The sequence below is a fragment of the Megalobrama amblycephala genome, linkage group LG23 (genome assembly GCF_018812025.1).
Source record: "Megalobrama amblycephala isolate DHTTF-2021 linkage group LG23, ASM1881202v1, whole genome shotgun sequence".
Classification (NCBI taxonomy): Eukaryota; Metazoa; Chordata; class Actinopteri; order Cypriniformes; family Xenocyprididae; genus Megalobrama; species Megalobrama amblycephala.
In genome coordinates this window covers 15239780-15255513 of record NC_063066.1, presented here as the reverse complement: position 1 = coordinate 15255513, position 15734 = coordinate 15239780, and the positions used below count along the sequence as shown (strand labels likewise).

At 36.4% G+C, this 15734-nt stretch overlaps 1 protein-coding gene across 2 annotated transcripts; it reads right to left on the bottom strand.

Annotated features, from left to right (window-relative positions):
- Positions 1-28: 28 nt before the first annotated feature.
- On the bottom strand, positions 29-14382 carry xkrx (XK related X-linked). 2 transcript variants are annotated; one of them, XM_048176477.1, is made up of 4 exons: positions 14260-14382; positions 11873-12382; positions 2975-3240; positions 29-1581 (listed from the first exon to the last, which is right to left on the bottom strand). In XM_048176477.1, exons 2-4 carry the CDS (start codon positions 12223-12225, stop codon positions 779-781), a joined length of 1422 nt encoding a protein of 473 aa, XP_048032434.1. In that variant the 5' UTR covers positions 12226-12382; positions 14260-14382; the 3' UTR covers positions 29-778. The 2 variants fall into 2 exon arrangements, with proteins under 2 accessions (XP_048032434.1, XP_048032433.1); XM_048176476.1 differs by lacking the exon at positions 14260-14382 and adding an exon at positions 12452-12638.
- Between the last annotated feature and the right edge of the window lie 1352 nt (positions 14383-15734).

The window sequence follows — 15734 nt, the reverse complement described above, 5'->3', positions numbered from 1 at the left end:
AGATCACAATCATAATTATCAGGCATGATTCAAATATTCAATGCATCTTTATTCATATATTCCAACTTAGTACTAAAGAGGCACACAATTCAGGCAAACAATATTTCCATACAAAATAAACAAACAAACATCTCTTTTGCCAGTCGGAAATTAAGAACATTAGTCTATTCAGGCACAAAATTACAATCACACAATATTAAGGCAAATGCGAGTTCAATTTTTAACATTAAATACGCCTCTCCAAATCTAAAGGTTTAATAAAAAGCACAGAGCTGCTGAAGCAAACCTAAGAAAAGTTCAGAAGGCTCTTTGGCTAGTTGAGTCACAGTTTCCTGTAAAAGGTTAGAGCAGCAGGTACCAAAATTGGCACATTTCCCACACACCTGGCTTACAGACTGGCCATGCAGCTCCCTAATGAAAGCTGCCTTTGTGAATCATCACAGCATAATTCAACCGAAGGCATTCTTTGGTCTTCAATGGCCAACAAGAAGAAATGGGTCAGACTTCTACAATTAATAAATGATGAGCTACCCTCTCCACATAAATGTAATAAGGTTGTTATCATGCTCTACACCTCCTTTTTTGGGGGACAGCTCCAAATGGCATAAAACAAAATTCCTGAAGCTTTTGGGACCCTATATAATCAATTGTTCCTTCACTGAGTACAGTAGACATCGCATAGTTCATCATCTCAAAATAATACTCCTGAGTCAGGATATGTGCAAATACACCTAGCATGGCCCCAAACAGCGCTACAATAACAAACAGCGGACTGAATTCATGCTGCCTCCATGTTATCATCCAAAATATCAGTTTCTCTATCTGTCAGGTGGTTAGTGAGATCAGGAGGTGCATGTTCCTGAGGACCATCTGCATGGTCTGCAGGTAGCTCAGATTGCTTTTTCCTCCAGCAGCACGCACAACGTAAACAGTCCTCGACGTTGTAGTGGAAGAGTCTGCGGCACGGATGGCAGAACTGATGGAAGAGCAACATGAAGAGCACAGCCAGGCTGTAGCACACGATAAGTTGCACCACCAGCAGCGGCGTGCACACGTATACGTAGAAGTCTGTCTTGAAGTAGTACCACAAGATGATGAGGGTCACATTCTCTATAAAGCGAACGGTGTAGTAAATCGCCAAGCGTCTCCAGCGGGGCTGTTTCTCCACAAGGTCGTGGTCGGCTAAGTCCAGCTGCACGGCGGACCAGCAGAAAATATTGATGCAGGCGTAGAGGAACGTGACCATGCAGAGCACCACGGTGGTGCCCAGCTTACTGAAGTTGTTCTCTATGTTATCAGGCAATGATGCCTTCCTTGCCCAGAACTCAACCCATGGTTGGAAGAAGAAGAAGAACAGGTTGGTCAGGCCCACCAGGACCACCCAGGCTCTGAGCGCTGAGCTGAAAAGCACCAAGGTGGTGATCCGTGTGGCGATCTCTAACCCTCTCCAGAGGATCATGCACAGGTAGGCAGCAGGTTTCATTCGCACTTTGTAGTCATCATACTTGATCTGTATGGCCAGAACACTGCAAACTAAAGCCCCGTATACGATTGATATCAAGGAAATGATCATCAGGGCAACTGTAAACACAAATAGGATGAGCATTAGTGTAAACGATATCGTACACTTTATGATGAGGTTATGATTAGTTAACTACATTAGCTAACATGAACTAACAATGAAAAATACTTCTAAAGCATTTATTAATCTTAGTTAAAGGGTTAGTTCACCCAAAAATGAAAATAATGTCATTTATTACTCACCCTCATGCCGTTCCACACCCGTAAGACCTTCGTTAATCTTCAGAACACGCCTCCACAGCCAGCAATGACATTTCCTCTCTCAAGATCTATTAATGTACTAAAAACATATTTAAATCGGTTCATGCGAGTACAGTGGTTCAATATTAATATTATAAAGTGACGAGAATATTTTTGGTGCGCCAAAAAAACAAAATAACGACTTATTTAGTGATGACCGATTTCAAAACACTGCTTCAGGAAGCTTCGGAGCGTTATGAATCTTCTGTGTCAAACCGCCAAACTGCTGAAATCATGTGACTTTGGCGCTCCGAACAGCAGATTCGATACACTGATTCATTATCCTCCGATGCTTCCTGAAGCAGTGTTTTGAAATCGGCCATCACTATATAAATCATTATTTTGTTTTTTTTGGCGCACCAAAAAAAATTCTCATCGCTTTATAATATTAATATTGAGCCACTGTACTCACATGAACTGATTTAAATATGTTTTTAGTACATTAATGGATCTGGAGAGAGGAAATGTCCTATGGAGGCCTCACGGAGACATCGGATTTCAACAAAAATATCTTAATTTGTGTTCCGAAGATGAACGAAGGTCTTACGGGTGTGGAACGGCATGAGGGTGAGTAATAAATGACAGAATTTTCATTTTTGGGTGAACTAACCCTTTAAATGTTCATTTCAACATTTACTAATATATTATTAAAAGAATCTGTTGCAGCTGTTAATATTATTGTAACATTTTACAATAACGTTTCATTAATTAACATTAGTTAACTACTTTAGTTAACGTGAACTAATAATGAACAACACTTCTACAACATTTATTAATCTAAGTTAAAGTTAATTTCAACATTTACTAATACATTATTAAAATCAAAAGTTGTATTTGTTAACTTTAATTAATACACTGTAAACTAGCATGAACAAACGATGAACGACAGTATTTTTATTAACTAACAAAGATTAATAAATACTGTAACAAATGTTAGTTATGTTCGTTAATACATTAATTAAAGAAATTTATACAGGTTTGGAACAACTTGAGGTAAACAACTGTCATTTGTCATTGAGTAAACAATGACAAAACTTTCAATTTGCGGTGAACTATCCCTTTAATTAATTAATTAATTAAATTAAGTTAAATTATCTATTTGTTAAGTGTTACCAACATTACAATTGGAATCTGGTAAATAAATTAAACTCACGCCGTGTGGAAAGGATGTATTTTTCCTGAACTGCAGCGTAGAGCTGTAGAGTGAGCTGAGGTGTGGAGCCTAGGAAGGCCTGAATGACAGCTGTGCGTTTGAAGGCATTGCGGTGGACAGCTAGCTTGCGCTCAGAGTGTCCGATCTCACATTCGAAGGCTGGGCCTAAGCCTTTGCCATGCTTTAGCTTGATCTTTCTTGAAATGGTAACATATGGTTCCTCCTTTTTACCTGCCTGGCAGTAAACAACAAGAGCTTCAATGCACCTGTACAAAGAAGATAAAAGGAATCAGTCAGATACTGGAAAAAAAACTCATTCTGCGGTTTACAATGGATTTTATGGACTAATGATTTACAGTCAAACCAAAAAATAAAATATGACAAGATCTCAGAGTTAAACCGTGTCAGAAAAAAATAATCTTAATTATGTCAGAGAACACTTAAGCAAAACATGGTCAGGTCAAAGTGTCTGAACAATTTTTGGTCCCAAATTTTTATCAGTTTTACTGGTAGTCCACTGTATGAAGAATTATTGGGCATAATATGTCACAGTTTATTTTGCTATCCTCACTTACATAAATGAACTATAGTGTCCAGCACCCACTAGTAAAGAAATATCACAAATGATATCTAGTGTCTGAATAATTTTTGGTTTGACTGTATATACACCATGAAATATAAACTTTTAATTATAACTCTTTACAAATTTGAGCAAACACAGCAGACTTTTACTACTCATACACTTTGTTTCCACAAGGTGGCAGCAATATCTTAGCGATCAAACATGTCAAACCAGTTTATCAGCTTGTACTTTGCTGAAATATGAGAAACGTGTTGCTCATTCTGGGTGACAACTTCACAACAGTCCTGCTTGAGTACATCATTAACCCAAAATTTGAATAAAGTTTTACCTTTAAACTCTAAATCAAATTAACTATTAAAGAAATAATACTTTTATTCAGCAAGGGCACCTTAAATTGTTTAAAAGTGACAGTAAAGACATTTATAATGTTAAAAAAAGATTTTTATTTAAAATAATTTTTTTGAAATTGCTATTCACCAAAGAATCCTGAAAAAATGTATCACCGTTTCAACAAAAATAATCTTAATGATCCTTGTCAATCTTATTGAGTTGCTGTCATAGCAACAGGTCAGTAAAAACAGGTGTCCTTTTTTAATATGCCAATACTTTGCTGTCTTGCCGCCAGCCAATCGCTGGATTGCTAATCATGGTTTTGAGTATTGATATCTTACCAATGAACACAAGGCGGCACAGTAATCTCAGACAATTTAATCCAGATCAAATCCGGAAATTTTTTTGAAGAACCAGAGTAGCCAGATATCAGTTATCACGATTAGAAGACCTGGCATCTGTCAAATCACCTCAGATTTATTAAGCGAGGTACGAAGAATGGATTCCCCGGTGCTGTGTGTATGTATAATCAACTTTATACTACAACTTTATAACAAGAGCCCTTGCTACACTCTACAAAATTATAGATCAATTAAAGTTGCCTCTTCACAAGACATTATTTCTCCATATTAGTGGTGGGCGATATGACCAATATTCTTATTTCCTTATATGAGAAATTTTATTTCACAATATTTATCATGATTTAGTTATTTTTGTGTTATTTTATCTCATTTCGGTTATTAAAAATAAGAAAAGTACAATAGGTTTATTTGTTATGTAGTTAAAAAAATTAATAAACCCATATAATATTGCAGTCTTCACTGTATGAATTAAATATAAATTTATTCATACTAAAACTAAAATAAATTCTGTAAAGAGCAGTAAGTTATTTTCTCTTTTGTTTGATGCACATTAATGACAGCTGTCACTTTACACCCAACTGTTTACTTTGAGACCAGCTGTGTTTACATGAATACTCCACAGGATAGGCATTTTGATATAATATGTGTATTCGACCATTCAAGTGCAACAAGGTGTGAAAGAGAATTAAATTCACAATCTCATGCTGAGAGATGCAGCTTTCTGTGCATGCGCTTACACACACGTCCCGCTCTTTATGTTCTCGTTTATGCATTTCATCACTGTGAAATTGAATTGTCACTAGCGCTATATATACATAACGCAACATATACAATATAGCAAAATCTCTAACGATGTACATTTTATACCGCAGTAACAATATTTATCGTCATAGCGCCCAGCCCAACTCAACATTTTTTCAAACAGATACTTGGATGCAGATGCAAATACTCGGGGATAGTTCACCTAAAAACGAAAACTCTGTCATCATTTACTCACCCTCAAGTTGTTCCAAACCTGTAAAAATGTCTTTGTTCTGTTGAACACAAAGAAATATATTTTGAAGAAAGTTTGTAACCAGGCCGCTTTGGGCCACCATTGACTTCCATAGTAGGAAAAAAAAAAAATACTATGCAAGTCAATGGAGCCCCAAAACTGTTCAGTTTAACACATTCTTTAAAATATCTTCCTTTGTGTTCAACATAAAAAAAAAAAAAAAAATGAATACAGGTTTGGAAGAAAATGGTGAGTAAATGATGACAGAATTTTCATTTTTGGGTGATCCCTTTAACAGCAGCATTTGATACTGTCAATCACTTCATTCTTTTCTCTTGCTTGGAGCATTACACCAATCAGCGGGGAATGTTCTTAAGTGGTTTATATCCTATTTGACTAACCAATTTTTCACAGTCAGCATTGATAATTTTACTTTGTCTAACCCTAAACCCTAAATCACAAAGCATTACAGTAATATTATTCTTAATGGGATAATTTACCCAAAAATTAAATCTATGTCACCATTTACTCATATTCCAGACCGGTATGACTTTTTTTCTTTGGTGGAACATAAAAGATGATATTTTGAGAATTTTTTGTTCCCCTCCATGTAATAGAAGTCAATGGGAACCAAAACTGTTTAGGCACTAAGATTCTTTAAAGGTGCCATAGAACGCTTTTTCAAAAGATGTAATATAAGTCTAAGGTGTCCCCGGAATGTGTCTGTGAAATTTCAGCTCAAAATACCCCATTGATTTTTTATTATTTAGTTTTTTTAACTGCCTATTTTGGGGAATAATTATAAATGCGCCGATTCAGTGCACGTCCCCTTTAAATGCTCGCGCTCCCCGCCCCCCGATCTCGCAACTCTATAATACATTGCATAAACAAAGTTCACACAGCTAATATAACCCTTAAAATGGATCTTTACAAAGTGTTCGTCATGCGGAATATCAGATCATGCAAGTATGGTATTTATTTGGATGTTTACATTTGATTCTGAATGAGTTTGAGGCTGTGCTTCGTGGCTAAAGCTAATGCTACACTGTTGGAGAGATTTATAAAGAATGAAGTTGTGTTTATGAATTATATAGACTGCAAGTGTTTAATAATGAAAATAACGACGGCTCTTGTCTCCGTGAATACAGTAAGAAACGATGGTAACTTTAACCACATTTAACAGTACATTAGCAACATGCTAACGAAACATTTAGAAAGACAGTTTACAAATATCACTAAAAATATCATGATATTATGGATCATGTCAGTTATTATTGCTCCATCTGCCATTTTTCGCTGTTGTCCTTGCTTGCTTCACAATACCTGCATAAAGTCTGTTGGTTCTGCTGTGCAGCTCCAAACGTTAATACTGCCTTTAACATGAGCTGGCATATGCAAAAGTTGGGGGCGTACATATTAATGATCCCGACTGTTACGTCACAGTCGGTGTTATGTTGAAATTCGCCTGTTTTTCAGAGGTCTTTTGCACAAATCAAATTTACATAAGTAGGAAACAATGCTGTTTGAAACTCTCTGTATGTCATTTCCATGTACAGAACTATAATTATTTAACTATACCGAGGAAAATTCAATTTTCAATTCTAGGGCACCTTTAAAATATTTTCTATTTGGTTACACAGAACAAAAAAAATGTTGTATAGGTTTGGAACAACATGAGTAAAAGATGTTAGAATTAAAATTTTTAGGTGAACTATCCCTTTAAGGGCCATTCACTCTGATTGTGTAATTAAATTGTGTAAGGTTGTCATATCTCTGTGTAGTTAGCTGGCAGTTAGGAATACTTGTTCTCGACTGCTATATGCAACGCATTAGGTGACAGATCACATGAGCTTCAGTCTGCTCACACTGTTGCCTCACCAAATGTCTCTGTTACTCATTTCATCTGAAATCTAAACCTAGCCCTATCTCAAAATGAAAATAACTGACTTCCGCTCGTTTTATCACAGCTTAGTCACTGTGAACCTTTTTTTTGCTGTAAAACGAGAAGGATGCTTTGAGCAAGAGCTCAACACTTTGACACAGCATGCGGGTAGAGGCCGTTTCAGTTTACATGAGTGGCCATGTTTATTCGATAACATGTAAATTAGCCCTAAAACTAATATTACATGTTTTATTTTCAGTGTTTGTTTAACACGATACCATTAAGAGCACTTATACGTTTGAGGAGCACAGAAAAAAAAAAATATATATGCCAGTGTTTTAAAAGCCTCAGTCATCTTTTGCAGTAAAATTCATAAAAAGCATCTACATATATTATTAAAAAATAAGCTATTTAAGACATGTAACATAATATGATGCACAACATTATGACATGTACAATGTGTGGGTCAATTGTAATCTAATAAAGCGAGAGCTGTCTGCCCTAGCTGTACGAAGAAACAGAAGCCTGTTAAAAAGTTGTTTTTCAGAGCTTGGTAAAATGATTACTAAAGACAGCCTCTGGTTTCTACAAGGCAACTACAGCGCCTGTTATATAAGGAGATGATGAAGGTGGCTATTTTGATCTTGATATTTAATACTTGCCATGGCGGATGCTTTTTTTCCATCCAAAGGATACAGTTTATCAGGATTCAATATGCAACTTTTGTGTTTGCAGCCCAAATTTGTGACCCTGGACCACAAAACCAGTCATAATTCGTATGGGTATATTTGTAGCAATAGCCAACAATACATTGTATGGGTCAAAATTATCGATTTTTCTTTTATGCCAAAAATCATTAGGATAGTAAAGGTGCACTATGTAATATTTTCTGTCCGCTAGAGGTCGCTAGAGACCTATTCAAAACAAAGGCGTAGCTTGATGACGGCAAGTTTGAGCCGGAATCTTGGGGCATGTGGTCCTCACTTCAAGGGCCAATGGAATAGAACTGGGATAGGATTCAGGAAGAAATCATGTTCACTGATGAGATTATTAACGTTACTGTAGTATGAAGCAGTGCAGGACCGAGTGTTGTGGAAGCTGAATGTGGCCACTGAAGCGACTGCGCAACACACGCCGCGAGCAGCGTAACTTTTACTATGCCACAGGCGCCACTTCCGCTTTTCCGGTCATGAGTATGAGGTACCACAGCACTGTTTATCATATTAGATACATTTGAGAGTGTTGAAAATGTTATAACGTTACTCTGTGCGTTCGCTCGGCGGCTGCTGTGAGACACTTGTTTGAGACACACTGCATTAAGATAGATCGATTTTAGAATATCATATTAAATACTGGATGGCTTGTTTTGATAAATGGCATGGAATTAATTTTAAAATGTATTGTATGATGGAGAAAATTCTGTATTACTGTTACTAAAAATAAAGCTGCATCTGATTATGCTATGTTAGCTACTTCTCTGAAGCATGGTAAATCATGGTACTCGCAAAAAAAAAAAAAAAAAAAAAAAAAAAAAATCAAGAAAATTTGATTTAAACAATAAGACTAAACGTGTTGAGCTACATAACAACAATTAGTTTTTATTTCTATAAATATATAAAAACAGGTGTTCCCTTGTCTATTAAAACATGTAAATATTGAAGCGTCTTTGGCGTTTCCATGGTTTCTACAAAATAAAACCGGAAACCGATGGTAAAGTGGGTATGATGCAATTGACAGGCGACTCCTCACACATCCCAAATAGTTGCAAACATTTTGGATATTGTAAGTACTCAAGTAAACAAAATATGTAACACCGGCCTAGTGGTTTTTGGATATTTTACTGCAAAATTCTTACATATTGCATCTTTAAGTAAAGATCATGTTCCATGAAGATATTTTGTAAATTTCCTACTGTAAATATATCAAAAAATTATTTTTGTAAGTAATATGCATTGCTAAGGACTTCGTTTGGACAACTTCAATGGCGATTTTCTCAATATTTTGATTATATGTGCACCCTCAGATTCCAGATTTTCAAATAGTTGTATCTCTGCCAAATATTATCCTATCCTAACACATTTGGCAAAACACAACAACGCTTCAAGTATGCTTTAACGATGCAGAATTGTATGACCAATACCAACAGGAGAAAACATTCACATAAATACACAGCACTGTTGTCAGGCCAGAGGGGGACCAACCCCCCAAAGCCGCCATGCCTAAATGCTGCACCCCCCCTCCCCCTCTTATTGTATTTCTTGAGCTTTTCATTCAAGAAATACAATAAGATGTTTGCTGTGAAACAGGATGATCTGGGTTTAGTAAGATAAGACACTGTATATTCAAGGGAATGTTTTTTATGACATTGTGTCAGATATTTATAGAGCTGACCCTAGAACTGATCTGCTCTTTACAGTCTACTGACTGCTTACTGACCTCAGCTCAGCATACCAAAGATGGAGTTAGTCCACAAGTTGGGCCTGCATACTGCATTCCTCTAATATTTTTTCAGACTTGACAATAATAGGGGAAACAGATGTTGCCTATAGTGTACACAGTCAATCATAGCATAATACCTTATATAAATAAATAAACCTTAAAATGATAACCAGCCACTGTTCGTCTTTGAATTTCAATTTGATCTGAAGCTTTTGCAGACCTGAAGACTGAATGCAAAACCACATGCTTTTTTTCTGTAAGAAATCATCTGCAAAGCAAATGCATTTTTAATATAAAAAACTTAATTTGGCAGTTGGTAAGACAGTTATAAATATACATTTTAAATACATTAGTCAACATTTGAAGTGGATCAAAAAAAGTTCATCAAAGTTGTCCTAAGAAGAAGGTTTTAGGACAACTTTGATGAAAGGTTTTGATCCACTACTTGTTGATTACTGTACATAAAAAGCAACTGTAGTGCACTGCTGACAGTATAAATCTGTTGCTTACACTAGTCTTAAGACTTGACATGGATTTCTGCTGTATACAGTCAACAGCCTTTGAAGATAGTATCTATAGTATCTGAAGAAAGTGCCTAGATATTATCAGTGTCATGAAAACAAAGTAGAATAACTGAAGGCAGACAGAGAAATGACACACCCTTAGATTTACATTTCAACCAATAAAACTGAATCCAACAGGGAACTTTTGGTTTTACTCTCAGTCACATCCGAAACTCCCCTAACTCCATGTTAATAACTGGGAAAACATGTTAGTACTTGCTCAACAAGACTGAACACATTTTGAAATTCGAAACAAACGGATGCCACATTCAATGGGAGTCCTGTATCTGAAAGGTGACTTCTGATATTTTCAGTAACAGTTGAACATTTGAACAACAAAGGGTTAGTTCACCCAAAAATGGAAATTCTGTCATTAATTACTCACCCTCATGTCGCTCCACACCCGTAAGACCTTTGTTAATCATCGGAAAACAAATTAAGATATTTTTGATAAAATCCATTGCAGGCTTCATGAAGCAGTGTTTTGAAATCGGCCATCACTAGATATTGTTGAATAAACTTGCACAAAAAAAACATTCTAGTTGCCTCATAACATTAAGGTTGAACCACTGTAGTTACATGAACTTTTTTAAATGTCTTTAATAGCTTTCTTGGCATTGAAAGTGTTAATTGTCTTGCTGGCAATGCAGGCCTCACTGAGCCATCAGATTTTATGCAATTTATTTGGAATTTGTGTTACGAAGATGAATGATTATCTTACGGGTGTGGAACGACATGAGTGTGAGTAATAAATTACATTATTTTCATTTTCGGATGATCTAACCCTTTATCACTGACCTATGCAATTTTATATTAAACTGTAAGGATGTGTCTAAATTAAGGATGCATAGATATAAAATTTTGGCACTTATACCGATATCTGATTATTCAGAATGACATTTACAGATGCCAATATTTTGGTGATAATATCTCAAGCTTTCTGCTGTACTGTTTGAATGTTCTTATACTGTCTAATTATTGCGCCTGTATAGACAGTATAACCTTCTTTGAAAATATCAGGGTATTACAAAATTTGACTTCATTTGTAAAATATTTCAGGTAGGCCTACATGTTAATACATGTTAAATCTCTCCCAACTATACAGGGAAACCCTCAATTAGTACATTACTATAATATTTAAGTTGAAAATTAATAACTTTAACATAACCGATTATATTCAACTACCAAGTTGTTATTTTTCATTTGTTTTGTTTTTTTTTGCACACAAAAAGTATTCTTGTCGCTTGCAGTCACGTGGACTATTTTAACAATGTTTTTAGTACCTTTCTGGACCTTGAAAGTGGTGGTTAAATTGCTGTCTATTGAGGAATCAGACAGCTCTCGGATTTCATAAAAAAATAATAATAAAAAAAAAAATTATAATAATTTGTGTTCCAAAGATGAATTGTCTTATGGGTGTGGAACGACACGAGGGTGAGTAGGCCTACTTAATGCCTGAAATTTTACTTTTGGGTGAACTAACCTATAATTTCAGTTTCGATTGTGACAGTTTATAGTGACAACATGAGTCAAAACACATTGCCACAAAAACTCAATAAGCATTCAATGAACTATCTTGTACAATAACAATTCTTGGACAATAATAGTGGAAATAATAACCTTTTGTAGCCAAGCGTTTCAAGTGAAACTTACTTTTAAAAATAAACCTACCATGATGATATACATGTGTTTATCAATATTGTGGTCATGTGATCATTCAGTGCCACCATCTTTCACACTCATACCTTATGATAGGCCCCATCTGAAGCAGATGCATGAAGAGCACAAGGGGTCGGTCTCTCCCCAAGTCCCGGTGAACGAACGTCAGCGTGAGCTGGGTCAGCACCGACGGAACCAGCATGAATGTAATAGTCAGTCCCATCCACACCACGTCTCCATCCTTATGGTATCTGCTGATGAGCACGGAGGCACATATGAACTCCGCGCAGTACAGGACCGTCGACCACAACACGCTGAAGGGTGGATCGACTTTACTGTGGTTGATCACCATCATGACACCGTTCTCACTGGGGTTCGCGGCAGACTGCTGCGCCACCACCTCCGTGATGTCATGCTCGCTCGGCTTGTTGTTTTCCATCTTCCCCACTTCTCGTGCCCTTTATATGTCTCGATCCGCGCAGCGCTCGTGCCATTGTTCATGAAACTTCATCGTCGGTGTTTCGGATCTCAAATGACCGTCTGCGTTGTCCATGTATGTAAACTCGGCTCAAATGCACATTGCCACATATGCAGTGCTGGGAAGGAAAGTAACATTAGTATATATGTATGTAGTGAACTTTCGTGTTTTAAAGCATGCTACGTACCGATCTAGACATTACGATGCCACCAACATCGATTCATTAAGATGTCAGATTATTTCCATTTCGCAGAGAGACTTTCAACGGAATTGTCTGTGATCAGAAAGCCAGGTGTGTCCTGACATGCAGTGACTGAAAGCCTGCACTGTCTCTGGCTGCTGGATTCCCTCAGGTCCTAATGCACACCGGATGCGGTTAACCAAATTATTTGTGCAGTTCATATAGCATGCGTCTATTCTAATGTGTGATATTCTGCAAGTCTTTTTTTTTCTTTTTCACATCACCTTAAAGAGAGGGCAAACTGATGGCAGCAAATTAAGAAATTCGTGAATTTAATTTCTATTCTGATGCCAGGTATATTTGAGGCCTTAATATAACAAGTATTTCTTTTTTTGGCTGAGCAGGGGACAGCAGGGTTGCCAGGTTTACACAACAAAACCCCCCAAAAACTAGCCGGCGTTCGGACGTAAACACGGAAGCTCTGCAACGTAAATAGCGTACCAGAATGACAGGGGAGAGACGAATTTGTTGAATAAAGTAGTTATTTTTTTGTTTTTTCGAGCACAAAAAGTCGCTTCATAACATTAAGGTTGAACCACTGTTGACTATTTTGACAAAGTTTTTACTACTTTTCTGGACCGTGAATGTGGTAATTTCGTTGTTTTCAATGGAGGATAAAAAAAAACCTCTCGGATTTCATCTGAAATATCTTAATTTGCAAATGAGCTGCTGCTCCCAGTCCACTTTCCAGAAGAGGGCGGAGCTTTAACAGCTTGCGCTTCGGTTGCTCAACAACAACAAAGCTGGAGAATCTCACAAGCAACCAAAATGACGATTGTCAGTAACAGTGTTCAGCCTTACATTGTTCAAACCGGAGTCGGACATTGATGGAGAGACTCAGGAAGAAGTTACAACTTTTAGAATGAATCTGAATGGATGTTTCTGAATGGTTAGTGGATGAATTTATGTAGTTGCTGTGGAGTTGATTCAACAGGAATTCAACGTGTTCTGGGGAGCAGGGTTTATGTAAATTTTAGGGTTAGTGATGTCACTAACCCGGGAAGAAGCTTGTTGTAGTAGAATTCTTTAAAAGAAAATATCTCCCTTTGCAATGAACTTTGAGCATTGTAACTTTGCAGACGTTTTTGTGCTCTAACAGAAACATTACACACTAACTAAAGTTAAAAAAGTGAAATCATAATCAACCACCCCTTTAAACTGATATTCAGATGCACACTGCTTGAATTTGTGGCAGTGAATACTGGTACAATATGCAATAAATGAAGAAATTCAAATTTTTATCTGTTCCTAGTCTCTCCTCAGCACTAAAAGAACACCTTACTTTAATTTTATATAAGCCTACAAATCATGTATTACACATGTGGTGTGTTCATTCTCACAGTTGCAAAATTCTTGTACACTCCGAGACATTACAAATCAAGAGTGGTGCCTCCAAAGCATAAGGGGCCTCACCGAGCCATAAACCATCCTTGTAAATACTCACAATGCAAAAAGGGGCCTTTGACCAAGTCAGTCACACAGTAGAAACATTTAAAAACACCTGCATCTTAGAATGTTTATAATGTGTCAGTTGGTTGTCTTTACTACACAAGTCGCGACACATAGTAGTGCTGTTGTTGTTGCTCTGCAGTCCCACCCCCACAGATTCATTGTCCTAAGCTGAACTAGCTATGATCAGTAAACAAATGCATATAGCCTACTCTCAGATCCACACTCGTCATGCTCACAAATGCCCTGTGAATCATAAGATAATGCCAGAGATTAGTGAAATACATGAGCTTGTGGAACTGTACCTTAGATAATATGGTATGTGCAGTTGTCCAGCTTGTGGCATGGTCACTGAGCTGTTTCCATTTGTGTCATGACCAGCTGACGTGGGCTGTGCCTGCGCTCATGGCTCTGCATGAGTTTAGTCTGCAGATGAAGTAAGCGCTTGCCAGTAATTACTTAATCAGATCAGACTACATAGGAGAAAAGAGGATGTTGCTTTTGTTTTGTTTTGGCAATGGCCTCACATCCGTTTTAAATGGAAGAAACTTGATCTTTCAAAGAATCATTTGATGTGGATGCATGTCTAAAGTATTTTGTAGTCAAGTCACCTTTATTTATATAGTGCTTTGTATAATACAGATTGTTTCAAAGCAGCTTTACTGTAATAAACAGGAAAATAATGATGAATGATGCAAACAGAGTTCAATTCTACTGTAAAGCAGCTCTTGTGTAATTGTTCAGCTGAAGTCAGTTCAGTGTTGATTTGGTTCAGTTTAAAACCTGTGTAAAGGTTTTTTTTTTCATTGTCTTTTTTTCACTCTGTATTTATTGATTTTTTTTTTTGTTGAACCTGCATGAACACTTAAGAATATAGAATTATACAGTTACAGAATATGCTTTCCCCACCCCCCCACCCCACCCTCCCCCCAAAAAAACACCAACTGCACATTTACATACACATACATATATATACATACATACATGTACGTACACATAAATAAACAAATTTAACATATGTGGCTAAAAGTTGTAAAAATAAAATAAAAATAAATAAATAAATAACAAAAATAAATAAATAAATAAAAACAACTGATTTCAAAACGACAGTCATCATATTCCACTTTATCTTCCTATTAACAAATTGTACAAAAGGGCACCATATCTTCTTAAAAACATCTGCTTTACCTCTATATGTTAATTTTTCAAAAACAAGATTATAAGTCATCTCTTTTGTCCACTGTGAAAGAACAGGTCTTTGAATGTTTTTCCACCCTAATGCAATTACACGTTTGGCCTGTAATAAGCTAAAATCTATAAGCTTCCGTATTGCATTAACAGAGCTGGTTTCAGGATATATATGCAATAAACATAGCTTAGGGTCCAAAGGGATATTTTCAGAAATCACATCCAAAACCTCCTTCCAGAACACCTGTAACTCTATACACTATCACATACAATGAAACAATGTACCAGTTTATTACATTTTATGCAATTTTCTGGTATGTTAGAATTGATCCTATGCAGTTTAACTGGGGTAATATATGGAAACCTGTGTAAAGTTAATCAATTATGAAATAAGTTCAGTTCAATTCAGTAATGTCTTAAAATTTAAGTTTAAAGACCTGGTCAAAAGTATATCATTATACTTGACTTGAGGAAATTCAATGCTGTAGTTTATCAGACCCTACCACTGACTCTATCAGATGTAAATATTACGCTAACTTCCCAACTGTAATTCTAGAATTCTTATAAAATTAAAAGCAGCTGATAAAACAGC